Source organism: Petromyzon marinus, chromosome 14, assembly GCF_048934315.1.
Source record: "Petromyzon marinus isolate PM22_M1 ecotype Great Lakes invasive population chromosome 14, UKy_Petmar_22M1.pri1.0, whole genome shotgun sequence".
In the NCBI taxonomy this organism is placed as follows: Eukaryota; Metazoa; Chordata; class Hyperoartia; order Petromyzontiformes; family Petromyzontidae; genus Petromyzon; species Petromyzon marinus.
The window spans coordinates 9,847,297-9,874,027 of record NC_133680.1 but is presented as its reverse complement, the minus strand read 5'-3'; the positions used below and the strand labels follow the sequence as shown (position 1 = coordinate 9,874,027).

The following is a 26,731-nucleotide window of genomic DNA, read 5'->3' as shown; positions in this document are numbered from 1 at the left end:
CCGTCAAACATGCAGGTGGAAACATTATGCTTTGGGGGTGTTTTTCTGCTAAGGGGACAGGACAACTTCACCGCATCAAAGAGACGATGGACGGGGCCATGTACCGTCAAATCTTGGGTGAGAACCTCCTTCCCTCAGCCAGGGCATTGAAAATGGGTCGTGGATGGGTATTCCAGCATGACAATGACCCAAAACACACGGCCAAGGCAACAAAGGAGTGGCTCAAGAAGAAGCACATTAAGGTCCTGGAGTGGCCTAGCCAGTCTCCAGACCTTAATCCCATAGAAAATCTGTGGAGGGAGCTGAAGGTTCGAGTTGCCAAACGTCAGCCTCGAAACATGAATGACTTGGAGAAGATCTGCAAAGAGGAGTGGGACAAAATCCCCCCTGAGATGTGTGCAAACCTGGTGGCCAACTACAAGAAACGTCTGACCTCTGTGATTGCCAACAAGGGTTTTGCCACCAAGTACTAAGTCATGTTTTGCAGAGGGGTCAAATACTTATTTCCCTCATTAAAATGCAAATCAATTTATAACATTTTTGACATGCGTTTTTCTGGAGTTGTTTGTTGTTATTCTGTTTCTCACTGTTCAAATAAACCTACCATTAAAATTACAGACTTATCATTTCTTTGTCAGTGGGCAAACGTACAAAATCAGCAGGGGATCAAATACTTTTTTCCCTCACTGTAAGTGAGCCTGTAAGGGGACAGAGAAAAGTAAATGGCAATTGCTTCTGGCGAAAGAATATATACAAAACGCAAAATGCTGCGGTTATTGCGTGTCAATTTCTGGAATTAAGCCTCCGACGACGTAATTGTGTCTGGACGAAGTTTAATAGGACTAAGCCGGATTAGAAAATTATGGCATCAGGTTGAAGCAGGCGAATGATCAAAAGCACTGCGGTTTGGCTTATTGATAAGTTGGGAACTAGTAATCTCTTAAAAAGAAACATTAAATATTTACACATTTGGCATATTTAATAACACAATCATAGTTCTAATGTAATTAAATTATTATAAAAGGTGTGCTCTTTGCCAGAGGACCAGAAGTTTAATTAGTTCCCCGAGCCATAATTACCACATTGTGTCCGAATATATTGCAGTAAATAGTGGAACATTGTTATCATTGTATATGGGTTGGCTGTGGTTTTTCTACAAGTCGAGCAAAAAGCAATTACTCTGGCCAGGAGACCATTACACAAAAACACATTTTAAATGTACAATTGCAAGAGCAGAGATGTCATGCAATAGATAGGGGATCGTGGATTTGCTGTTCACCAGCTGTGGTATATGCATAGAAGTATGATACTTAATACATGTTATTATTAACATGTTGTCGAGACTGAAATTGGCTCCACTATGTAGGATAAGAATAAAATAATAAAATATAACAATAAAATTCTCACGACGTTTCGGCCACAACACAACCGGCCTTCTTCAGGTGAAGGAACAAAAAACTGTCGGGCCGACAGAGCTCCAATGAACGCTGCTAAGAATCTAAACGCGATATTTTCCTTGGAGCTCTGTCGTCCCGACAGTTTTTTGTTCCTTCACCTGAAGAAGGCCGCTTGTGTTGTGGCCGAAACGTCGTGAGAATTTGATTGTTTTATTTTATTATTTTCTTCTCATTCTACGTGACTTTACCGAAAGAACCAAAGAAGATGAATCCTTGCAGTCACGAAAGCTTTAAATCGAAATTTATGTAGGATAAATGAATGACAACTATTGTATGGGGGTTCAATACGTAATAAGTTCCAGTAGTTGTGTGTGGCGTGGCCAGTGTTTCACGCGATATTTTCCATGCAAGTTGTATTGTATCTCAGCTACAATAATCCGAGTCTAATGATTTTAGTTATTTGACTACATCAAACTAGATAATTTTCAAATAATTGCAGCTTTGGTAGCATGCATATAGGTATGAGATAGCATGTTCCATCATCTTGGAAATATCTGGATATTCCATGTTACATCCTCAATGTTTATTAAATATATAGCATCTAATACAAGGGGAGGTGGAACAGTGGGCGGTGGGGTAGTGGTTAGCGCTACGCTGCGCGACAAACTCGGCAGCCCGAGTTAAATTCCCACTCACGGCCAACACCAGTGATGATTATCTGAACCGGTCCTGGGCCTAACCTAGGTTGACTTGGCCTCGAATGATTACCTAGTGTGGTGTGTAAACATTGCCAATGGGGAGACAAAGGCGGCCGGGAGTGGGGGTGGGCACCCACCCCCTTGTGTGCAATGCCAGGCTTGTAAGTACGCACAAAGTTGAACTTCTTTCGCACCGTGCTAAATCAGGGGGCCCCTTCATAGGTGCTCGCTAACAGCGCTTGCCCCAACAGCCAGTTAAGGCTATACGGGGGATCTTTGAGTGCGTTTCCAATCCATTGCCTGGATCAGTGGCGAGTGATATCAGGACCTTGCCTGGGCTCCCACTCCACCAATTTGCAATGGACTAAAGTGGTGAAGTTATGTTTAAACAACCCCCACGACCGACACACTGTGGAGGGGAGGCCTTAATCCAGCTGTTGATTGACAAAGCGCTGTGAATTACTTTAATTATTATTATGTCAGAGAAACCTATGCACATAGGTACACAGCAGCAAAAGAAATGAATTGTGAACGAAAAAAAACAAACTTTTAAAATTAAACCAGTCCAAGTGTTCTCTCGTGATAAAATGTCCACATTACGCATGTATGTTGAACTTATTTCGTACGAGTTTAACACGGTGGCATTCGCGACCAATATCATCCATAAGAGGTTTTTGGGTTAGATCGTGTAAATATATATTATATATTATTATTTATTATTATAACTATATTTGCGCGATCTATCCCAAAAACCTCTATTATTTCGTACTATACGTGGCCAATCGTGCTAATTGGATGAGCGGGGGAAGGACCACAAACTAAATTAAATCACGTTTCGGGAGCAACACAAGCGTCCTTCCTCAGGACGCTTGTGTTGCGCCCGAAACGTCGTGATTTAATTTAGCTTTCATTTATTTTATTTATTTATTTTACCTACATGACTCTACCGAAAAAAAACAAAGAGTATGAATCCTTGCGGCCACGAAAGCTTCAAATCTAGAATTAAACACAGAAAGCAGCTGCAAAGAAATTGGTTTTCAATTTAGATTTGATAGTGCATAGCTTCAGTGGCTTCCTAATATCGGAAGAAAGAGCGCTCCCACACAGCAGCGGAAGCACATCTGAAAGCGCGCGATGCGGGGACCGTCTGTGTTCGATGGTCCGCGAAAAAAGCCTCTGCCAGTACGACGCAAGTTGCGTGATGGGTTTACGGCCCTTGAAGAGACCACAAAGGTATTGTAGTTCATTTGTGGCAAGCGCTTTGCGTGTAATGAGCGCGACCTCGCAATGTATTCATTCAGCAACCAGAAGCCAATGCAGCCGGGCGAGCACCGCCCGAGACATTGGCGGATCTTGCATCACACGATGGAAGAGGCCAGTCGCAGAGAAAGGACAGCCTTGTTGCCGGCTTTCTCCAATGCCGGTCACCTTGCTCGCACTGCGCATCTCATTGCGAAGTCTGGACGCAGCACTCAAATGCATTAAGCCCTCCATTTAAGGCCAGTAATTGTCTGACTGCATGTTGTGTTTACTCAAATTGGTTAACGGCTGTGAGAAAGAGTGTGTGCCTGTGTGTTTGTGCCTGTGTGTTTGTGCCTGTGGGGAGCGGTAGTGTAGAGGTTAGCGCACTGCGCTATGAACCTGGCGACCCGGGTTCGATCCCTGCTCACGGCCAACACCAGTGACGATTATCTGAACCGGTCCGGGAACCTCCCATAGGTCGACTCAGCCTGAAATGAGCACTTGTTGTGATGTGTAAATATTGGCACTAGTGGAGACAGTCAGCCAGGTGTGGTGATGGCCACCCACCCCCTCGTGTGCCTTGCAAAGAGCATTTGTCCCTAGTCTCTTAAGGCTATATGGAGGATATTTGTCATGTGCGGAGTAGCAGTGTAGTGGATAGTGCACTGCACAAAGAACCCGGTGACCTTAGTTAAATTCTCGACCATGGTGAATATTTGACTGCTCTGGGGCCTCCCTTAGGTCGACTCAACCTTAAAATAAATACACGGTGCGGTGTTTAAACATCGGCACTAGGGAGGCAAAGGCAGGCGGGCGTGGTGCCGGCCACCCACCCCTTAGAGTGCCGTGCCGGCTTTAATAGGTGCTGGCTAACAACCCCAACAGTCTGTTGTAGGCTTTGTCTCTCTCTGTGTATGACTTATCGCTAATGCTGCATGCTGAACATCGATGGCCGCCACCAACCACGTCGCTCTTCCAAATGAGACGATGCTGGTTTCTTGAGTTTCTTGGCATGGACAAACCCCGAAATCCACTCGGCCTGAAATAAATACCTTGTTCAATGTCAATTCTAACAATGTCCAGTTGCAACACCGGCCAGAATCATTTCCAACGTGTGTCATACCGGCCTCAATAGGGGTTCGGCTCGCTAACAATATTGTTTGCCCTTCTGCAATTCATCCAAGCGTGACATTGGATCTTTTGCCTTTGTTGCCTTGCCGAGTGTGCCGTTCGTCTGCGTTTCTATTTCAAGTGCAACCACGGCAAATGGTGGGGTGGGTGACTCCGTCGGTGCTGTTACTGGTCACTGCAGCCGTCAGCCGTTAAGCCCATAAACGCCTCCGATGCGGTTGGTGCAATGAACAATAATATAGCAATGGAAAAAGCAACTTGCCCTTGCAGGTAGTTTCATCGTGTTAAGTTGTCGCTGCAAACTGGCACTCAAAACTGCTTTTCCCCGGGCAAACAAGAGCCGACACAAACTTAATTAACAGCAAGCGCTAATTCTGTTTGCCGCCAGAAATCAAAATACTTGTTCTGAAGGAAGTTTGCCGATTAAGCTTCTCCTCTTGGGTGTTGTAACACAAAGATCCCCCGTGTAGCCTTAACAGACTGTTGGGGCAAGTGCAGTTAGCGAGCACCTATGAAGGCCGGCACGGCACACGAGGGGGAAAGTTTGTCCAGGACCATGATCGGCCACCTTTTATTTGCCGAGTGGCGATGTTTATACATCAAACCAGGCCCTTATTTGAGGCTGAGTCGACCTAGGGGAGGCCAAGGACTAGTTCAGCTAATTGTCACTGGTGTTGGCCGTGAGCGGGAATCAAACTCGGGTCGCTGGGCTCGTAGCGGTGCAAGAGAACGTGAAGATATATACATTACATACATACGCAGCGCGGCGCGCTTATGACCGCACCGTCACTCCCCACGTACAAGACAGGTGATGGCCAGCACCTATGAAGGCCGGCATTGCACACAAAGGGGTGGGTGGCCAGCACCTGCAGCCCCTCGGGGCAATAACCGGGTCAAGCGCTGTTGGCGAACAGCAACCCCGAGGCCAAGCGTTGGACCGTAGGTGGCATTTGGCATCGCACCGGGGTGCCTCTCATCGCGCCGATAAATGTGCCTGCAGATTGCCATACCTTCGAGGCGGAGAGAACCAGCGATGCGAGTGCGCGAAGGCTAGTCAAACGCCACTGCTCCATTGTGAAAGCAGGAAAATAAGTGCCAGCCTACGATGCTTCCAACGCGGTGCGTGCAGTGCAAACACCTGGGCGCAGTGGGAGCACAACAGGCAACGATCCCACGTGGAGGCGTGCAGACTGTTGGAGCAGCTGCTGTTAGTGAGCGCTTATTACGGTCAGCATCACGTCTGGTCACCTTTAACTCCCCAGAGCGATTGTTGACCGCAGCACTACACAAAGTACTAACTCTGGCCCGAGTCAACTCACATTGGATCCAGGCCAGGGATAAAATACCAATTTGCCATCGATGCTGTGGGCTACAGTCGGGAATTCAAGCTAGGCAGCTGGTAGCACGGTGAATGCAGCTTGCACCACCATCCGCTCAATGAATACGCGTGCTCATTTGCACACATTCAAATTGAATTAAAAGATCCGTATTAATGCACCCTATTAATACTGTAAGGGAAAGTGCTGCTATTGACCACTTACAATGAAGGCTAGCGCACAGCGCATGAACAGGCTCATGGCTACGTTCAGTCTCACCAGCGCCGGAAGTGGCAATCCACAGCAAATACAACGCTCATGTTTAAGCCGGCTGATCTGAGGGAGGCTGATGCCACGTACTGATACTAAATGCTTCTCGCGAGCATATCCCACAATCAAACGTGCCCGTGCGATGTAGGCGCTCGTGTGAACAATGCTATGCTCTTGAAGATAAACGCAGTGTTTGGGGCCCGTTCGCGAGCAACTACTATGGAAGACACAACAAGGGAGGGGACGGTTAGGGCGATGCCCAGCTTCCTTTGCAGAGTGCTGCAGATGATAATGTGAACTCAATTCAGATTTAAAGACTCAGGGGGCCTGCATCCCAGGGTTCAGAAAGCAACGCTGAAATGGTTGTAACCCAGTCAGATAAACAGCATACAGTGGCTCTTAACAAACTATTGCTAGATCTAGCACTGTTAGTACGTACCCATTATGTTGAGCATTCCTTCTTTCGCACCGTACGTCAACAAATACAGGAAATTGGATCATGAAAAGTGTTGACGATGGTGAAATTTATATTTTTTTAGGTATTTTGACATGGCAAAAGTTCAGCATGTACCATTATCGTTGATCCAGTGAAATTTTAAAAGGCTAAATTCATATTTCCGACGTTCATCGCGCAGAAAACGGTTAATAGCCACTGGAGGATTCTCTTCCTCACAACGCGCAGAGGCAATAATGAAAGTATTGTTTCAATTAAACTTTACGGGGGGAATCAAAATGTCAGTCGGATATTTAAATTCAGCAGACGTGGTCCTGGCGCAAGGTGCGGGAGGCTGCGAGTGTTTAAGAGCGACGCGTTAGTCCCCTCACAAATGAATGTTGAGTGCTTGCGTCAACGCCGCATTGCACGGCACGCGCAAGTTTACGAATTCGGCGTCAAGAGACTAAGCTGACGTTCCGTTCTGCACGGCAGCGTGGCAGCCTCGTTGTGTGCTCACCGCTTCTGTTGCAGCGAATCGCTGCATTTGCAAATGGCCAAAATGTAACTCACAATTAAAATCGGAAAACGCAGGGAGGTAAAAACCAAAGTAGGAATGATTACCAGAGAAAAATAAAAATAAAAACCACTTCATGAAACCGAAATATTTCATTAACGTTTCCCATGCACGTCTGCCAACGGGAATTTCAATGGCGGGGCAAGCCATGATTTTAAACGAAAGTGTTGGCGATTATTAATGGACATCTGAGAGCGGGTGGTGAAATTAGTCCCACCACACCTCCACAGCGCCTATATGAAGAAGCCAAAAAAACACATTAAAGCATCCAATTTTGTTTTCAACAACCAATTAATCACAATCGGGCTACATCTATGGCACAATTACATACATTTAAAACAACACTTGGCAGTCAGCAACACGAAAAAATAACACCGATGAGTGCTTATGCATAAAGATGTGAGGAGGGTGGCGGAGGGCAGTGAACTGTGCATGAATTTGTGCGGGGATGCTTCGGGTTAGATTTTAGAGCACAACATGCTGCCAAAAAGAGCTTTCATCGTCGCTATCGCTCGCAAGCACAAACCGCCATCTGCCTCATCCAATTACTGGTACAGACATCACATAATTGGTGTGCGGCCCTGGGCTGAGAGCAGGCATTTATAGCGGCGTCAGGAAAGGGGGCAAGGGTGGAGTCGTTTGGACGACGTGCTGCAAACGGCAGGGTTACTCGCATTGAGCTTTTGGGGAAGGAAGCAAAAAAAAAACACAAAATGAAACCCAACATTAGCATTTGCTATTCGTGGACAATGGACCAAAGTTAGCGTAATAAACGTTGCGATACGTTTATTTAACCAGCCGGACGCTACGGCCGTCTGGTCAACATTTGCCGTCCGATACCATTGTGTCGTTGCCGTTAGCGCCAGCGGGCAGGCCTGCCGCCTATCACTCCATCCGCATTGCCGCCCGTGCACCGGAACGGCTCCACGCTGCAGTTGGGAGTCTCCTTTTGCTGTTGCTGGGGCGTCACAACCGGACTGCAGCGGCGCCGTCAAAATGCATCATCGGGCTGCAAATGACAGGCAAGCTGATGGACGGGATTTTTTTTGTTCGTTTCAGAGAGATCAACGTGACTGGAGATGTACAATAATGGGCCAGCTTCCCACGTGCAACTTATTATTCAACGTACGCTACATATCGTCTGGTGTGAGCCAAGTGACCACCCGGGACACTCTTGCGAGGGCTTTTGCAAGTGATTTTTTTTATCTACGAAGGAACAAAAATATATATATTACGTCCATGAGATTGATATTCCTCCTTATGCAGTTGCAACATCTGAGCACAAGACGATGTTGGTCCTTATATTGCTGTCATGAGCACTTGCATTCCAAAAAAAAAACTTTTAGTTTTTGTGTGCAGAGAAATATGGAAAGGAGGCGACAATGATTTTGTCTTTAACATTCTCCACAACGGCGTGTAATAATTAATTTGGAACATGCATTAAAAGCTGTCTAAGATAAGTGAAAATGCTTTTAAAATGGAATAAAAAAATGTTCACTCGTACAGTTATTTCATTATCTTTCTTTATGTAACATGGTATATACGTCACCTCTTACAACAATCCACATCCTCCGCTATATTATTAGTGCACAAAAATTTTATTTTAAAATAAGCCGAACATTAGGTCGGTGCAACCTTTTGCTTCTGCGTCTCAAAAACGTCACTCGTTAACATGTGCACATTTACATACATCCTCATGCATTATGTATGGGCCTATCTAATGCTCGTATCAATTGCTATCTAGCCTGCATTTAAAAATGGGAGCCACAAAAATCAAGGAGAAAGCTGTAAGGTGGGTGACCCACAAGGACTGGGGCTTCATGAGGACAGATGCTTTAGTTTGGACCACTTGCTAACGCACCGTTCGGCATTAGCCATATTCTTTGGGTCTTTCGGTGAAGTCACGTAGATAGAAAAAATAATAACAATAAAATAATAAAAATAAAGTGAATAAAATATAATACAAATATCACGACGTTTCGATCGCAACACAAGCAATCGTCATCAGGAGAAGAAAAAAAACGTGGACCAGAGCACCAAGCCACAGAGCCAACAAACGTTGTACACTGAAGCACTGCAGAGGTGTCGGGAGCATGCTGGTAATTTCACCACACAAAAGCATGAGCTCACGCACAATTACTCATGCAAGACGAACACAATGCTGTCTTCTTAAGAACGGGCTTTGGAGAGATAATGCACAACTACAATATACTCGTTCACTGCCAGGAAAACAAGGCAGCAATTCAGGATGGCTCGGGACATTTCTCCTGCTACAACTCGGGAATTTGATAGGTTGCTTTCGTCTGGCAGCTGGAGGCTTTTGGCATTTACACTGAATTTTAAGAATCGTAAACGTGGTTTGGCATCACTGAGGCAACTGGCTGCAACCGACCGTTCTGAAACGCACGGCTTTCATTCTGATTCCGTCTCTTTAAACACAGTTGCCGAGCGCAGGCTAAAGCGCTCAAAACGTCAAGCGGACAACAACAATCCACATACAGGTTTGTTTTTTCGGTTAGATTACGTAAATATAAATGTGTCATTAAACCCGCCACCACCCGAAACAGCCGCACTACCAAAGTTGCAATAGATATGAGTGAACACATTGCTTGAATCGAGCAAGATTTATAAGACCTTAAGAACAATAAACGACGGTAGGGAATTTTCAAAGTCATGCAAATGTGATGGAAGAAGCAGAAAGTTGTGTTGTCGTGACCTGCAGTGTGGTAGTGGTGGTTGAACGGTGCACAGGAGGAGACAAAACATTAAGTCTGGTAGACAGAGACCTCAAAATGGGTGGTTTAAACAACAGAGATTGTACGTATGTACATGTATGTTGAACTTCTTTTGCACCGTACGTAGCTCAACCGTGCTAAAACGGAGGTGCGGGCAGACGCTGTGAGGGTTATTGTTTTCCCTTATTGTTGTCAGTAGGAGTATTATCCATGTGTTTGGGCCTCGGCACGCGTGCGCTGGCTTTCTGCTCAACGGACATCACACCACAAGAGGCTCCTTTGGGTTAGATCACGTAAATATATAGATCGTGTAAATATACAATATAAATATATATTTAAGTGATCTAACCCAAAAAAAACCCCCTCTATTATGGATATTGGTCGCGAAAGCCTACGTGTTAAACGGACATCACACCGATCGCTTCCCACACACCACCACTCTGTGACATCGTCTCCCGGCGAAAGTGCCCCTTTTTCGTGATCACGTAAAAATGGGATTCATTTTTTTTTTATCACGAATTGGTACAAAGCACGCGATGGCAATTTTTATTTCCGCTTGTCAGAAACTAGAGGTCTGGGAGCCACGGTGGCAAGATGTTAACTCTCTCGCCTGGTTTGTAGGGGGTCGTGGGTTCAATTCCGACCCCGACGCATGTATATTTGGAGTTTGCAATGTCTCCCCGTGGTCGCGTAGATTTCTCTGGGTCCTCCGGTTGTTCCCTCCACATTCAGAAATGTGCGTTTAGAGTATTTTGGTCGCTATAAATTTCCACATGACAGGCCACTTCGGTGAGCTATAATTTGTGGCCAGGTCATTTCAGAAAAAGAGCTGTATAGCTCAGTGGGCATTACCTGGTAAAATTAAAACGGTTCAGTCGATTTTAATTTAGCTTCCATTTGAAAAAAGCCGTATATTTGTAGATAATGTGCGGAAGTAAAACATACACTTGGGATAACTCTGAAGATGATCCACAAGTTAATATTTAAGCCTACTCCCTACTGAGAAACAAACAAAATACGTCGCAAAGGAAGACCAGGACAGAAAGAGAGAACTGGGCGACTCTGGGATGTGCATGTAACGAGCTAATATTATGCACGACCCATAATAATTCGACATCGCCTGGATGTGCTCTATTCGAGACAAATATTCAATGCTTTTTGACAAGATGATCTATTTATGTTGAAATGCTTTGTGCGGCAAACTTCCCAAAAGACCGTGTGTGTGCCCATTGCTGGTGTCCATGTGCAAAGAGGCTGTACTTATATTCTTAGTTTTTTCGGTAAAGTCACGTTGTTGTTTCTCTTCAACGTGACTTTACCGAAAAAACTAAGAATATGAATTACTGCAGTCACGAAAGCTTTAAATCAAAATTTAGGCTGTACTTAGCCATGGGATTTAGCCGACTGAAAGCGTGACCTTGTTAAAACGCCTGGCAGTCAAGCAACATGTCAAATGTACACCAGTTTTACCACTATTAGGGAGCATCAATACAGCGAGCAGAGCCATGCTACCCGAGAATCGCACTGCAGGCCTCTTTAGTCGACAGCCCATGGTAGAACTCTCCGCAGCGTGACTTTTTACTCCGAGGACCGTCACTGCCAGGCGTCGTTTCTCTGTGGCAGCACCCGTCATCCGGAATGTCATCTCACTTTACATTCGCAGCATTCAATCTACGACCGACTCTTAACAGACACGTAGAGGCCTATTTTTTCACCTGACTTTTGAGTATCATTTAACTTTGCTCCACACCTCAGAGTCGCGGTTATCTGTGAGATATTGTGCGGTATAATTTACAATATTATTATAACTAACATGAGACCTGTGTTTGAGCCTCACACGACCATGACAGCTTCCTTCCTTGCTCTGTAAAAAAATGTAAATAGGTTATTTTTATTGCTCTAGACATTTCTATATGTGCGGAAAAGCGGTATTAACAGTTTTTTGTTATCAGTTTTCCATGCGGTTACCGGTAATGCAAAGAAATGTGTTTAACAAGCATATTTTACCATTTGATGATGTCAACATCACACAAAGCACAGGTTTGCAAAGGACGGTTAGCAAAGCAGATGTAAGCTCCTGAAAATTGGAGATGTAGACTCGACTCCGCACGACAGCTGGCTACAAGGATATTCATCAGCACGAGACAATAGCGGTAACCCGTAGCAGATATCCCAAGAGAATAGGCGCAATATAAAAAAAGGTTAATGAAGCCAGAGACATGCGAATAGGACCAGCGCTTCGGATCGCCACCAAGAGCAGTAAAAAGGCGCCGCATTTTCTCCGGCATGCCGCACGTTGCGTGCGCACGTCTAGAACCATAAAAGATTTACTCTGAAGCCGCGGCCTCACCACTGTTTTCTTTCCTCCAGACACACGGTATGAGATTTTATTTTTAGAATGTCCACTTCTGTGCGTACCACAATCGCAAAGTCTTGTTTGGCAGTCACAGCGGGATGCTTCCACCACCACGCACGTTGAATGTTTTATTAAAGTCTAACGGGTGAAAAGTTTTTTTTTACAGACAAGATGCAATCTTGTCCTCTTTCGCCCAGCATTCACGAGTGACTTAGCGTTTGTTAAAATCACCCGCTGCTACGACAACTGCATATTGCGCCTAGCGAAAGTCACGTCAGATATTAGACCAGCTGCAATACGGTCCCCATATATTTCTTACATTTATATACTTATATACAGATATTTTTTACGGATATTTATGTTATGACAATTAGGGAAAAGCAAAACAAATGCAGCGTTATTGCATTTACCAAGACCACAAGAACATCCGAGATAAAGTGCTTCTATGTTTAACTTTAGAAGTTGATATATTTAATCCATCTGCATGTTATCCTTGACTACATGATCATTCTCACCTTCCTGCCTTACTTCTCACAGTCATAATAATCTGATCTTGTAACGCGCCGCACAGCATTCGCTCACTCGAGGAGGAAGAGAGAGACGCAAGAAACCACAGACAAGCGGGGAAAGCGGCAATTCCCAGAGCCGCCAGCACCCAATTCCCCCCCCCCCCCAAAGCTCTGTGGTCCTCTATACATTAAGGTGCTAGCGGCCAATTAATGTGCGTACACGTGGGAGGAAACCGGAGCGCCCAGAGATAACTCACATGTGCGAAGTAGCAAAACAGAACAGATGGAGATTAGTCCACATTTTGCTATACCGCTGTCTCCTGGCGAGCCAGGGTTACGGCTTCTCCTCGACACCCACGGAAGGGGGTTTCACAACATCTGTGTGATCCATCAACCCTCGCTGCCTCCACAGTACTGGATTACAGCACTGTGGAGGCGTCCGCCACCACCGAAAGCATCTACCATACGTCATTGTCCAAATGTGGCAAATAAAAAAATTACTTAATTTTGGAAAACACAGCGCAAAGGTTTTCCTAGCTACAAAATCTTAGCAATACCCTCCAGAACAGGAGTTGCGAATCAGTGAAGTGAAATAATCATGTATATTGGCTTAGAACATAGCCCTGCGTATTTTATTGCCTGGAGAGTGGACAATTACAGTGTACTGCCACCTAGAGTCCACTTTCTGGAAATACATTCACAGTTTTCTTGAGCAAATGTGCACGGAATTGTAAAGCATAACATTCAACAAATAACTTTCACGACTGATTCAGTTTCACTTTAACATTTGCAAGGCTAGATGTGTGTGTGTGTGGAGTCACTGGATGTTCGTAAAAATCATCTGTCATTTTGGATATATTCAAGAGAAATGTAAAGTCAATGTTTATTGGGGACTTTTTCGGAACTCTTGGGAGAGCAGTGCATCTCCCCCCCCCCCCCCCCATGTGTCAAAGAACGGGCCGTGAAAGTTATTTCATAGAACCACCTCTGAGAACCCTACAAATAACCCTTTTTAGCCACAAACTATATGGGGCACACATTCCCCACATCAGAGACATTTTCATTGTATACGTCACTCTTACGGTGAGTTTTTATTCCCGGAAATAATATTTTGCCAAAAATCAAGTAACAAAGTAATGGAATGGAAGCGTTGTTTTGTCGTGCAGTTATCAGTAATTGGGTGGATACGATCAGCTCGCTGCACTTGAGTACGTGGTTTAATCATGGATGGCTACCAGAATTCCAACCCAGGAACTTAGCAGGTATGGAGCGCCTGACTTAAGAAAGCTGCAACCCACAAAAACTATTGGGTGCCATTTTATTTCCCAAGTCTACTTCCCTGGAGTAATGGTTGGCACACTGGATCCAGTGATGGCTGGTTCCAATGGCGGAGCCAGGATTTCAGATAAGGGGGGCAACTCCTCCAGCAATGAAAAATGATAAGAGCTGTTAGTAAGGACTTGTCCCTTGCGTTTTACTCGACGCGTGTGCGGCGATGGCACAGCCATCGATCGAGGGTCGAATTCGAACCGCGTTGTGTGATCGGCATCGCGCTCGCTGAAGGTGTCGATGCCTTCAGGGAAGTCGTGTACTGTATACGCAAATGCGCACAATTCTGTGAGTCACTTATAATTGCTTTGCCGTTATTGCCAATTATGGACTCAGACTATTGTCCTATCCTCTCAGAGAGCCGCTGGCACGTAATAATATGCTGCACAGTGGCAGTAGGGGTGGCAAAATGCCGATGTATTACTAATAAACCTCAATGATCCGATCGAAATCAGGATTTCGATCGGATCATTGGGGGGGGGCACCCCCCCCCCCCCCCCCACTGGCTCTGCCAGTGGCCGGTTCGATTTCCGGGTACGCTTTGTCCACCCAGCAGTACAAATAGATGCACCCACAGTTAGTCCATTGGCAGAACAAGATGTCTGGCCAGCATGGAAGAGTAGGCCAAATACCTTCTTCAGGGGCTCTCTAGAAATCCCTTCAGTGGAGGTTTTTCCACCAGCAGTGGCAAGAACATCCAATTTCAGGGCTACGCCATTACTTATTACCTGCATGCAAAATGAAGCGGCTACAAATCGAACACTACTGATGATTGCAAACACATTCCACATGATAGAGAGTGCTAATTAAAATTAAGATAGGTAACTTTTGTAAATGTGTGTGCCATACATGACATGCAGAGAGCGCATTCAAATTAACATTGAGGTATTGTGTGTACGTGTGTGTACATGTGTGTACGTGCGTCTCGGACTCTCGGGTCGCGGTTAGTCCGCAGCACTACAAAACAAGTGACACGATTTCCATCCCGCTCACGGCCAACGCCAGTGACAATTATCTGAACTGGTCCGGGGCCTCCTCTAGGTTGACTCAGCCTCAAATTAATACGTGGTGCAGTTTGTAAACATCGCCACTCGGGAGACAAAGGCGGCCGTACGTGATGCTGGCAAGCCACCCCCTCGTGTGCCGTGTTGGCCTTCTTAGGTGCTCGCGAACAGCACTTGTCCCTACAGTCTGTTAAGACTACACGGGGGATCTTTGTCTTTGTCTCGGGTAACAGAGCCCACCGATTAAGCGGCGCTCTCATGTCATGCGAGGCTCCCGTTCAGCAATAATTAGGCACGTGCTGCATGTGAGCTGCATTTGTATTTGGATGGAGAAGACCAGAGAACATGGCAAAGCAAAGCACAGGGGGTCGAGAGGACTGCAATTTGAGAAGAGTCATATCACTGCGACGTCTCTAGAGGGCACTCCGGCTGTACAGATAACACTCGATAATCCGCGGGTGGATTACCCGGGCAGCGGATGAATCGAGCATGCAAATCTATAAAGCATCGCTATGCACGCGCAGGTTACATTATGAGCTGCTTCTAATTCAGCCAGTTACCCGGTACGCAGGTGAGAATTAACCGATTAGGTTAAGTAGTGAACAAAAGTAGACCACGCACACTTTACACATCTTCTGCGCACAATTCTATACACATGCACAATTAACACGCCTCCCGCTCGCCTAACCATCCCTTCCACATGCAAAAACACACACAAGCGACTCCTCGCAAATACCATCAGCGGCAGCGCGGCTCTCTGTGAGTGCAACGTTTCAGCAGCATCGGTTCAACACGAGCAAACCGTGCACCGGTTTTGCCCATCGTCGCCGTGCTTGCGTCAGCCCAATGCTGGCGAACGAACCGAGGGGGCTCCTTGCCGATGAATCGAACTGGCAGCGGTTCAGCGGCGGTTCAAGTAAGCCCGACTGTGATGACGATACCGGTCCCAGACTATGCTTGTGTTGACCCAGTGCTGCTTGAAAATGCTGCACACCCAAGTAAATGCCGTTTGACACTCGTGTGATGCGCAGACAATGCTGTTGTTTTGCGCGTGGAGGTGTGGTTACACACGAGGGAGACGCGTTGTCCGCTTGTTTGTTCATTACATTCCGCGCAACATTTCTCTTGGTTATTTGGTGCTTCGCATTCTACGTAGGTAGGCAGTGTGTGTTGTGTTTTTTTATCGCCACATTTACATGCAATATTGATTTGAAGCTTTTAGATGCGTTTTCTATAATAATACACGACTTTGTGTGATCTGGGTCACCCTCCTTCCCCAGCCCGTTACTGCAGATAACCAAAGATAGACTGCATTCATATTCTCATTCACTAAACTTGCATTGGCCAGGGCATGATAAACACGCAAGTTGTTTGCTACAATTTAAAGCGCTATTCGCTGCATGGGGTCGCATCTTCCGTGAAGTGCACGCGGAACACAGGTAAAGTGAAACCTTGTTGTTTTGACAGCGAGTGTTGGGCTACGATGGGTTTTTTTTGCCACCCCCACCCCACCCCACCCTTTTAAATCTCGCTTCAAGTGATAACACACAAAATAAACAACTAAATAAACGCTTCAAAGACAGAGGGGGCAGGAACGCAACGTTTGCGCACGGGAATGAAGAGGACGCGACGCACCCTCGCGTGCGAGCGAGACGCAGAGTCCCGCGCACAGAAGAGAGAAACCTGCGGTGGGAACGCGGCCACGCCCACCCCCCCGCGTGGTGTTCGGCGATAAGCGGGCACACACCACTTAGGGGCCGTCCATAAATGACGTCACGCTCCTGGGGTGGGGGGTGGTTAGACATTTGTGACGATGTGTGACGAGGGGGAGGGGGGGGGGTTTGAGAAATGTGACGTCACATCAAAATGCGCAACTTTAAATAAATATAGACAACACGTTCTACTTAATTAGATAGACTTTTTAATAAATGTTTTTTCCTGCAACATCATAGTGCAGCGCCACATTAAATACGCACTACAACGACAATAGTATAAAGCGATTTGAAACATGTTTTTTTTTTGGGGGGGCAGAGCTTTGTGACGTCACATTTGAGGGGGGGGTCTGACTTTTTGTGACGTCGTGTGACGAGCGGGGGGGGGGTCAAAAATCGCGTGACGTCATTTATGGACGGCCCCCTTAGGTGGCACGCGTGAACACGTTGCTGCTGCACTACGTCACGCTGGTTTAGCCGCAAGGGCGGGAGGGCTGGTGGGTGAGAGGAGCTTGCCCCGTTGTTTAGGCTCTGCCTGCACTCGTGGATGTGATATACACTCTGTTTACACTGGGTTGCTTTCATTTCCCCAGGAGTGCTCAGTGAAGGCGGCGGCTGTTCTAAGGGGTTAGAGGTAATGTAACAATCTCGGAGGGGGGGGGGGCGGCGGGGGGAGGGAACTGTAACCCGACGGAAAAATGTAAGCGTTTCTCTTTGTTGAGATAAATCATAGCCCCCCTTTCCTCTCGCTCAGGTTCGAATAAACCCTTCATTCAGCCCGATCTTGACCTTTGCTTTCACTCGGAACCCCAGCGTTGCATTTGTAAACAACTGTTAATTAGGACTGCCCTCAAAAAGAGCACTTTGTTAAGGCTATATACCGTGAGCTGAAGGTCATGGATAATAACAATAATTATGGTGATTTAGGATGTGGGCAACAGGGGAATTGACTTACCTTAAACAATGCTCAGCTTCGCGGCATTAACTTTTGACATTTTGGTGTCGGTGTTTATTTTTTGCAATCGTCTCATGAGGGTTACTGACGCACAACTACGTGGGCGTTTTTAGATGTTCTCCGACGCAAGTTGCAAAATGATTTAAAATTCTGCAGCCCATCTGCTGCTTAAAATGCCACCGTCTCATCACTGGTAAGGCTTCGAATTTTTAAGCCAAGCACTAAGCGCATACGACCTTGACTTGTGCATACACATTCTGGAAGGGCCCTCCTGCATCAGCTTACGTAACCTGAACTGTTTTCAACTCCTCAACCAATCAGGGGCTTTGTGCTTACCATATCAAAGTTCTCAATAATCACTCTACAAAAACCAATACTGTGTGATTAATCACTATACTGCACCGCCCATATGACACTGCTGCCATGTATTGAAGTAATAAACTCCTTGGGTACGATGAGGATTCTGTTCAATTCCTTCCGTTTGCTTTCTTATCTGCTTCTTTTCCTTCTCACTCTCCGTACACTCTGTCTGCCTCTCCCTATTGCTTGCGAGGTAGCGGCTGGGGATCACTTACAAGGACAATCAGTCGTGCCGGTCTGTCGCTGGCCTATGTGTGTCCCAGTTCTTAGTGCGATTCAAAATTTTACGAAAACTGGAAAATAAAGGATGCTGCTCAATTTGCCAGTGCTTAGAGCCATGCTGAGAGGATTCATCACAGTAAAGTTATGCTGATGGAATGAGATGGGTCTTATGACAGCCGTTAAACTACTGGCACAACGCAACTACCGTAGTGCTCTAAGAATAGGGAATTGTCATGTTTTCCACAGATAGGATCCACACAGCTACTGATTGTGTTATATTCCAAATGCTTAGATGCAGTTTGGTTTTGCTTAAGATAGTGCTACTTGCACATACATATTTAAAAGCTATTCCTCTGTAATACATTTCATATCCTCTTTTTGGTGTAAAAAAAAGGCTCAAATAATTAATGAATAACTAACCCCGCTCATAGCACACGATGGCTTCCAGTAACATCTTTTGAACATCTTTTGACGGAATAATATAAAACTCCGTACGTGGAAGTTGTCACCCAGTGCGATGTAATTGTTTGATGATTTTCTCGCAGAAAGCATTTTGTACTCTTTGGGTGTTGTGATGCACAACAAGGGATGCATTAATATCTTGTTACGAGCACAGAAAGGAACATCGCCACTATCCCGCGCGACATTGTTGAAAAGTGAAACACGGCCCCGGGTTACTTTTTTTCTGACAGTTGCAAATCACACACCAAGCCACAGTGCACTTGTCATGGGAACTAAGACGTCCACAGACAAAGACACTAACACGTTCACTGCGCAGGTGCGTAGACTCGAGCAGGAAGACTCGCGCTAAGGACTGACGAGTGACAAGACAGAGCCGGGGATGTGACTCACTGTGGGAAATGGCATCAGGTGGGAATTGCTCACACTCAGCGTCACATCTGGCAATTGTAAAACTTTGTGTTTCCAGGTAAAAGGAGGCATCACTGAACTGATATAAATGTGCGTGTGACTTCGACTGCCTTTTTCATGGTGTTGGCCGCAGGCGTTTTTCAAAATTTACGACGCTATGTCAAAACTCAATATAAATCCTTCAAAAATGTAAAGATGCTTCAATGTACACTTGACAGCAAGTGGATATTATCGCAATGTTATTGCTGGCCATAGGATACACTCTTCTGCATTTGTTACTTGTGAATGTACATATCCAGGGGTATGAATAGATTTTACCAAGTAATGGATTTTGTATTACAAGGTACATTGAACGCTCGACTCTCATTGTGCTGGGCTACGACACGGGCAGGAAAATGCCACGTAAGCAAAAACATATTGCAGACCCACCCATACAGATCATTGTGAATCACTGCCTTTGTGCGTGCAAGGTTTTTCTCTTACTACACCACATTCTATTCAACTCTCGAACGCATTCTGCCAAGGGAATGTGCAGACGTCGCAACACGCGGGACTGGGCGAGGCTCATCTGGATGAAGAAGAAGGAGGAGGAGGGGATGCGGTTAATCTCTTCTCCAAGCTCGTGTTGCACACTTGGCCGCGCACTTACATGAGGGACACCACCTCCCCGCGACGCACCTCGAAGTTACGGAGGCTCCAGCGGTTGAGCAGCACCACGTCGCTCGACGGACTCTGGGTGGGATTGAGGCACGGCTGGGAGACGACGAGAGCAAGCAAGGGGGGAGGGGGGGGTGGTGGGGACAAGAGAGCAAACGCAACGGTGAGAGAAGCCAAGGAGCGACAAGAGGGGGATGGAGAGGCAGCTGTGAGCTGCCACGGACAACGTGTGCAAGCAGGCGGCGGAATGAAACTCAAATCGCATTTTGGAAACCGAAGGCAAAATTGAAACTTGAATAATACATGGCGCTTTAAGGTTGCGCTTGCTGTTGGAATGCCGGCAAGAGTTGCGTGCGCGTGTAATGGGTAAACTAAAGAATTACCATACTCTTTGGTTCTATTGGGTAAAGTCACGTAGGTGAAAATAAAATAACAAAAAATCACGACGTTTCGGCCACAGCACAAGCGGCCTTCATCAGGTGAAGGGACGAGACTGTCTGGAGGACAACGCTGGAGTGGGGGGGATGGATCCTAGCAGTCACGAAAGCTTTAAATCTAGAATTAAAGAATTACTGTTTGGTAAATATAGTTAAAACCAATAATCGGGAAAAGTTTACTAAAAATATAAATGGATACACAGCTGTCAACCCATGCGGTTTAACCCCGTATTTTTGTCCAGGGAAATTGAGTTTTCAGGTCCATACGGCGTACAGTAGTTTCAATATGGGCAACAACAAAATTTGTATTCTTAGCTCTTTCGGTAAAGTCACGTTGAAGGGAAACAATAAAATAATAACATATATATTGTTTCCCTTCAACGTGACTTTACCGAAAAAGCTAAGAATATGAATTACTGCAGTGATGAAAGCTTTAAATCAAAACAAAATTTGTGTCTATGTGTTTGTGTTTCTCCCTTGTAAATGGGACTTTGTAGGGCACGGGGTGACCAATAAGATCTGAATGGTTCTGTAATAAGGTAGGCACTGATAAGGGGTTGACAGGTTTGTGGATAGGTGTAAACATTTGTATTTAATTAACAGTATGTTGACGTGTGAAAATTGGTTTCTTTTGCACGTCAGAATCTAGAGCTACAATTGAGATGAAAACCACAAGTGTGGAACGGGTTGCAGATGGGGCCCGTTTCTCCTGTCAAAACCGATTCCGTATCACGATAAAAAAACATGACATTTCAGTAAAGAGCCGCGCAGTATGTGTAAATCCCGCTGAGTAGACTCTAGTTCCCTTCTACAAAAGAAGCATTCGAAGTCACGGGATTATTTCGCCTTTAGAAACTTATAAACGTGCCTTATTGATTGGTGCCCCGATTGTTCCAAAAGTGTATGCAGTTTGCTATTTTTGTTTATGTGCACCTCGCCTCACACGCAGGAGAAAGAACTATTGCAATGAACTCTCCGTCAAATACTTTGACCATAATAGAGGTTTTTGGGTTAGATCGCGTAAATATATAAATGTGTCGTTAAAACCCGCCACCACCCGACACAGCCAACTAGTAAGGGTTGTCACGTAAACAGAACGCGCCAATTCGTCACTAGTACAGCACTAGTGTGTAGTAGTTTAGTGTATAGTAGTGTAGTGTATAGTGTAGTGTATAGTGTAGTCTACTAGTACAGCACAACGGTGTGTCGGAGAGCCAAGCCACAACATTTACAAACTGAGTAACGACGTTTCGCCAGTAATTACAACCAGCTTCATCAGGCGACAGCCACATTTGTGGAGAAGTCTAACTGTTTCGTTCCTTATATAGAGGCGTAGATGTGCTGACGACCCTTCTGCGCTCTTGCACAATTATATATTTACGCGATCTAACCCAAAAAACCTCTATTATGGATGATATTGGTCGCGAAAACCTACGTGTTAAACTGAACACTTTGACGTTAATTTGTTTTTATAAAACGACCGCTGGCTGCGAGCAGCAACAGAGGCCTTCTGAACCTGAGAGCAACACGCAAGGAAATCACATTGAGGAGCGTGCGCGTCGCCGTGTGCATGCGGCACAAACATAATTGAATTGCAGATAAGAAATATAAAAAGAGTGCTCGACATTTAGCCTGATTGTTCCACGCAGAAATTGCACACTCACAAATCCATTAAGACCCCGATTGAAGCATGCTACCATGGACATCAGTGAAACCTACGTCGCTTTCAAACTTTGTTCCACTTGTTCTGTTCTGGGATCCAAATTCAATAAATCCTGTACATCGTACCTTCTAAAGTTGTTCCAAATGCTTGTTACACCATCATTCAGATTTGTAAATGTGCAAAGTGTGTTCACAGCTGCAGTATTTCACGAATTATTACGTTTTGGTTTACGCTGGCGTTAAGGGTTTACCACATTAAATTTTTGAAATTAAAGCAATGTCGACAGTATGCCAACGTATATTTATATCGCCTGTAAAATCTAGAATCTATTCATTACATTTACTCGTGCGGGTCTGTCACTGTCTTATAGTCTTGCCTGCAAAAAACGATGTCCTCCCTCAATCACCTTGACACCACTCACACCATAACCACGTTTCACACACCGATCCCAACTCCACCACCAAGACCAAATCACTTCCAATCCCCCTCCCCCCCCCCCCCCGGAGCAGCATACAGTGAGGGAAAAAAGTATTTGATCCCCTGCTGATTTTGTACGTTTGCCGACTGACAAAGAAATTATCAGTCTATAATTTTAATGGTAGGTTTATTTGAACAGTGAGAGACAGAATAACAACAAAAATCCAGAAAAACGCATGTCAAAAATGTTATGAATTGATTTGCATTTTAATGAGGGAAATAAGTATTTGACCCCTCTGCAAAACATGACTTAGTACTTGGTGGCAAAACCCTTGTTGGCAATCACAGAGGTCAGACGTTTCTTGTAGTTGGCCACCAGGTTTGCACACATCTCAGGAGGGATTTTGTCCCACTCCTCTTTGCAGATCTTCTCCAAGTCATTAAGGTTTCGATGCTGATATTTGACAACTCGAACCTTCAGCTCCCTCCACAGATTTTCTATGGGATTAAGGTCTGGAGACTGGCTAGGCCACTCCAGGACCTTAATGTGCTTCTTCTTGAGCCACTCCTTTGTTACCTTGGCCGTGTGTTGGGTCATTGTCATGCTGGAATACCCATCCACGACCCATTTTCAATGCCCTGGTTGAGGGAATGAGGTTCTCACCCATGATTTGACGGTATATGGCCCCGTCCATCGTCCGTTTGATGCGGTGAAGTTGTCCTGTCCCCTTAGCAGAAAAACACCCCCAAAGCATGTTTCCACCTCCATGTTTGACGGTGGGGATGGTGTTCTTGGGGTCATAGGCAGCATTCCTCCTCCTCCAAACAAGACGAATTGAGTTGATGCCAAAGAGTTCCATTTTGGTCTCATCTGACCACAACACTTTCAACCAGTTGTCCTCTGAATCATTCAGATGTTCATTGGCAAACTTCAGACGGGCATGTATATGTGCTTTCTTTAGCAGAGGGACCTAGCGGGCGCTGTAGGATTTCAGTCCTTCACCAATTGTTTCCTTGGTGACTATGGTCCCAGCTGCCTTGAGATCATTGACAAGATCCTCCCGTGTAGTTCTGGGCTGATTCCTCACCGTTCTCATGATCATTGCAACTCCACGAGGTGAGATCTTGCATGGAGCCCCAGGCCGAGGGAGATTGAAAGTTATTTTGTGTTTCTTCCATTTGCGAATAATCGCACCAACTGTTGTCACCTTCTCACCAAGCTGCTTGGCAATGGTCTTGTATCCCATTCCAGCCTTGTGTAGGTCTACAATCTTGTCCCTGACATCCTTGGATAGCTCTTTGGTCTTGGCCATGGTGGAGAGTTTGGAATCTGATTGATTGATGGCTTCTGTGGACAGGTGTCTTTTATACAGGTAACAAGCTGAGATTAGGAGCACTCCCTTTAAGAGTGTGCTCCTAATCTCAGCTCGTTACCTGTATAAAAGACACCTGAGAGCCATAAATATTTCTGATTGAGAAGGGGTCAAATACTTATTTCTCTCATTAAAATGCAAATCAATTTATAACATTTTTGACATGCGTTTTTCCGGATGTTTTTGTTATTATTCTGTCTCTCACTGTTCAAACAAACCTACCATTAAAATTATAGACTGATCATTTCTTTGTCAGTGGGCAAACGTACAAAATCAGCAAGGGATCAAATACTTTTTTCCCTCACTGTATGAAGGCTGGAACGGGACACGAGAGGGCGGGTGGCAAGCACCACGCCCGGCCGCCTTTGTCTCACTCGTGGCAATCTTTGCACATCGCATCTATGTATTATTTTGAGGCCGAGTCTACCTAGGGGACAGTTCAGATAATCGTCACTGATCTTGGCCGTGAGCGGGATTTGAGCTCGGGTGGCCGGGTTCGCTACACAACCACTCCCTGCATGCGTACCAATGACGACTGCCCAACACACGTATTCTGGTGGAAGAAGAAGACTCCACTCAGCTACCACCTTGGATGCCATGGGATAGCTCACAATATTAAACGTACAATTGTCGTCTGATGTTGCTTTTTTTTTGTTCAAACGCCACTAAAGAAGAAGAAAAGAAGAATGAGACACTCGGCAGACAGAAACGTGGGTGCAGCTTGGTTAACAAATAAAGAGTAATAATCTGCCCAACATTTTATTTCTGGATAAACATACAAATTCCACACAACACCTGACAACGAATCAAACCGCAATTTGTGCAGAGGAGCTCAACGAGCAATACAATTTAATTTATTTTATATATTTATATTTTTTATTTTATACCTACGTGACTTTACCGAATGAACCAAAGAGTATGGATCCCTGCAGTCACGAAAACTTCAAATCTAGAATAGAATTATTGCCGTTCTCTTATATTTATTTCAATATAACTATATTTTACATTTTAAGAAGACCGTGCTTTATATGTTTTAAAATGCGAGGGGAGAGGGTTAAACCCATTAGAATAGATAATGGGTCAGATTCACATCTTGACAAAAACAGCTGACGACACATCGCCTGGACGGGCCATTTGCCCCATCGTGTACGGTTCTTTATGGAGAAATTGGCAACGTTTTCCTTGAAAATTGGAGGATATGAGACGTATCAATGTGCAAATGCGACCCAGTGTGTTGGCGTTCATGCCAGGTTCTGAAAATAAGTGCGGTGTAACTCCTGACCTTCTGATCTCTTCGCTCAGCATGGGCTACACTTAATCACAGGTCACCAGTCCCACCATACGCATCCCTAATTTGCCATCAAACGTACGATTAAATCTCAATGCAAAGTGCAACCGTATCTCTATTGCTGCCTCGTGCTAAACGAGGCACCTATTACAGTGCCCTATGGGAACAATGCAGAAAATGTACCACAGCAAACCGAGCACTGTGCCCGACGACAAGGCTTATCGAAACGCTCGGCTCCTTCTCAAAAACACAACGAAAGCCCACGATTAGCGAGACAATTGGAAACTGGAATTAATTGCACGACTATTCAACACTTTGTCGGCGGTGTAATTTAATTTCCTTCACCTAATGACTCCGCGACACCGACAGGTCGTCGCGCGTTGGCAGCCCACTCGTGGCCGACTCCCAACCGTGCCCGCCTCTGGCTTAAAGCCTCTCCCGCTTCATGGGAGTCTGATTCCCAGTTAGAATCTTATTTTACACGAGCCTTTTGTCCGTCCAAGGACGGGTGTATTGCAGTAAATCTGAAACTTGCAGGCGAAAAGCAGAGCGCGACGTGATATTCATTGCATTAATGCGCGTGCAGTTTGTAAGGGCGCGGTGACACAGACTCATTTCATTTCAAGGTTATAATCCCTTCTTCATCACGACGTCCTTTTTACTTCTATGTCTCAATAGGGTTACAGAGATCGCGTGACGTGAGGGTTCTGCCTTTGTAGTGAGGGTTGTAAGTTGACACTGAGGAGGGGGGAGGAGGCGCCTTGCACCCCCCCCATGTAGAGTGACGTCACCCGCTAATTATAATTAATGGAGGGGGGGTGACTATTTGGACGACGTAACCTGTTCATGATTATTAATGAGGGGGGCTGGTCGACATTGAGTGACGTCACGTGCGGGACACACAAGACATTCTCGGCTCATTATAGTAGTAAATTGCATTTAGATGCTACCAAATAGTTTAGTTAAAATGTTTATGTTATCCAACCATCACTTTGTCAGACGCCCTCTAGTTATTCCTGAGTGAGCATATAATTCCCTGCTATGACATATTGATCGCAAAGTAAACTGAACAAAGGTCGACAAGTTCCCAAAGAAAGTGAATAAGTGCATGCTTGAAATGAACACTAAAATGCAGGAAGAGACATCCATGGATCAGAGAACAAACACAAGTCATCAAAACAGATAAGAGATGGTGGCAGAGGAAAAAATGACAAGTGGCAGCCAAAAAAGGAAACATTCCCGAGAGGACATCCACCGCGAAAATGCAGAGATGAGGTCGGCTTGCATCAGGAACTAAGTGGATTTTAACAATGCAAGGCCATCACGCTTGGGGAGGCCTTCATCCAGCGGTGGATAGATCATGGCTGATGGTCAATGAGAATAACTGAACGAGATTGCTGTATGAGGTACTTGTTTTTTCATGCGTCGATTTCATTCCACTGATTAGCGAAGAGACATTTCACACATGACTGCCATTTAATGAGCACTGTGGTTCTTTCATGACAAGCAAATATGAGATAATTGTGGCCACATCAATGACCCCGATGGCCCGTTCACTCCACTCTAGTTCACACGGGACACTTCAAGTCGGCATGGTGTGGGACGCAACTTTTCTCACTGCAACGTTGAACACTGCACCGACAACTTTAAATAGGAAGGGACAGCAGAGGATGGGGAAGATGCCCTATTGTCCCAGTGCTCACAATAACATGAGCACATCACTCGAGCCGGCTTAACATCCTCATGCAGCGCTGCGGCATACTCAATCTTGAGAATGCAT

At 45.5% G+C, this 26,731-nt stretch overlaps 1 protein-coding gene and 1 long non-coding RNA gene across 3 annotated transcripts in view; one reads left to right on the top strand and one right to left on the bottom strand.

Annotated features, from left to right (window-relative positions):
* Positions 1-26,731, bottom strand: part of IMMP2L (inner mitochondrial membrane peptidase subunit 2) — a 258,807-nt gene that overhangs the window by 197,777 nt on the left and 34,299 nt on the right. For both annotated transcript variants that reach the window (XM_032954088.2, XM_032954089.2), the window contains exon 3: positions 19,766-19,869. In XM_032954088.2, the coding sequence (XP_032809979.1) occupies positions 19,766-19,869 (104 nt within the window). The remainder of the gene's footprint in view (positions 1-19,765; positions 19,870-26,731) is intronic.
* Positions 17,734-22,006, top strand: LOC116942326 (uncharacterized). The gene is made up of 3 exons (XR_012941697.1): positions 17,734-17,857; positions 19,025-19,116; positions 19,460-22,006. It is a non-coding gene; the product is annotated as an uncharacterized LOC116942326 (long non-coding RNA).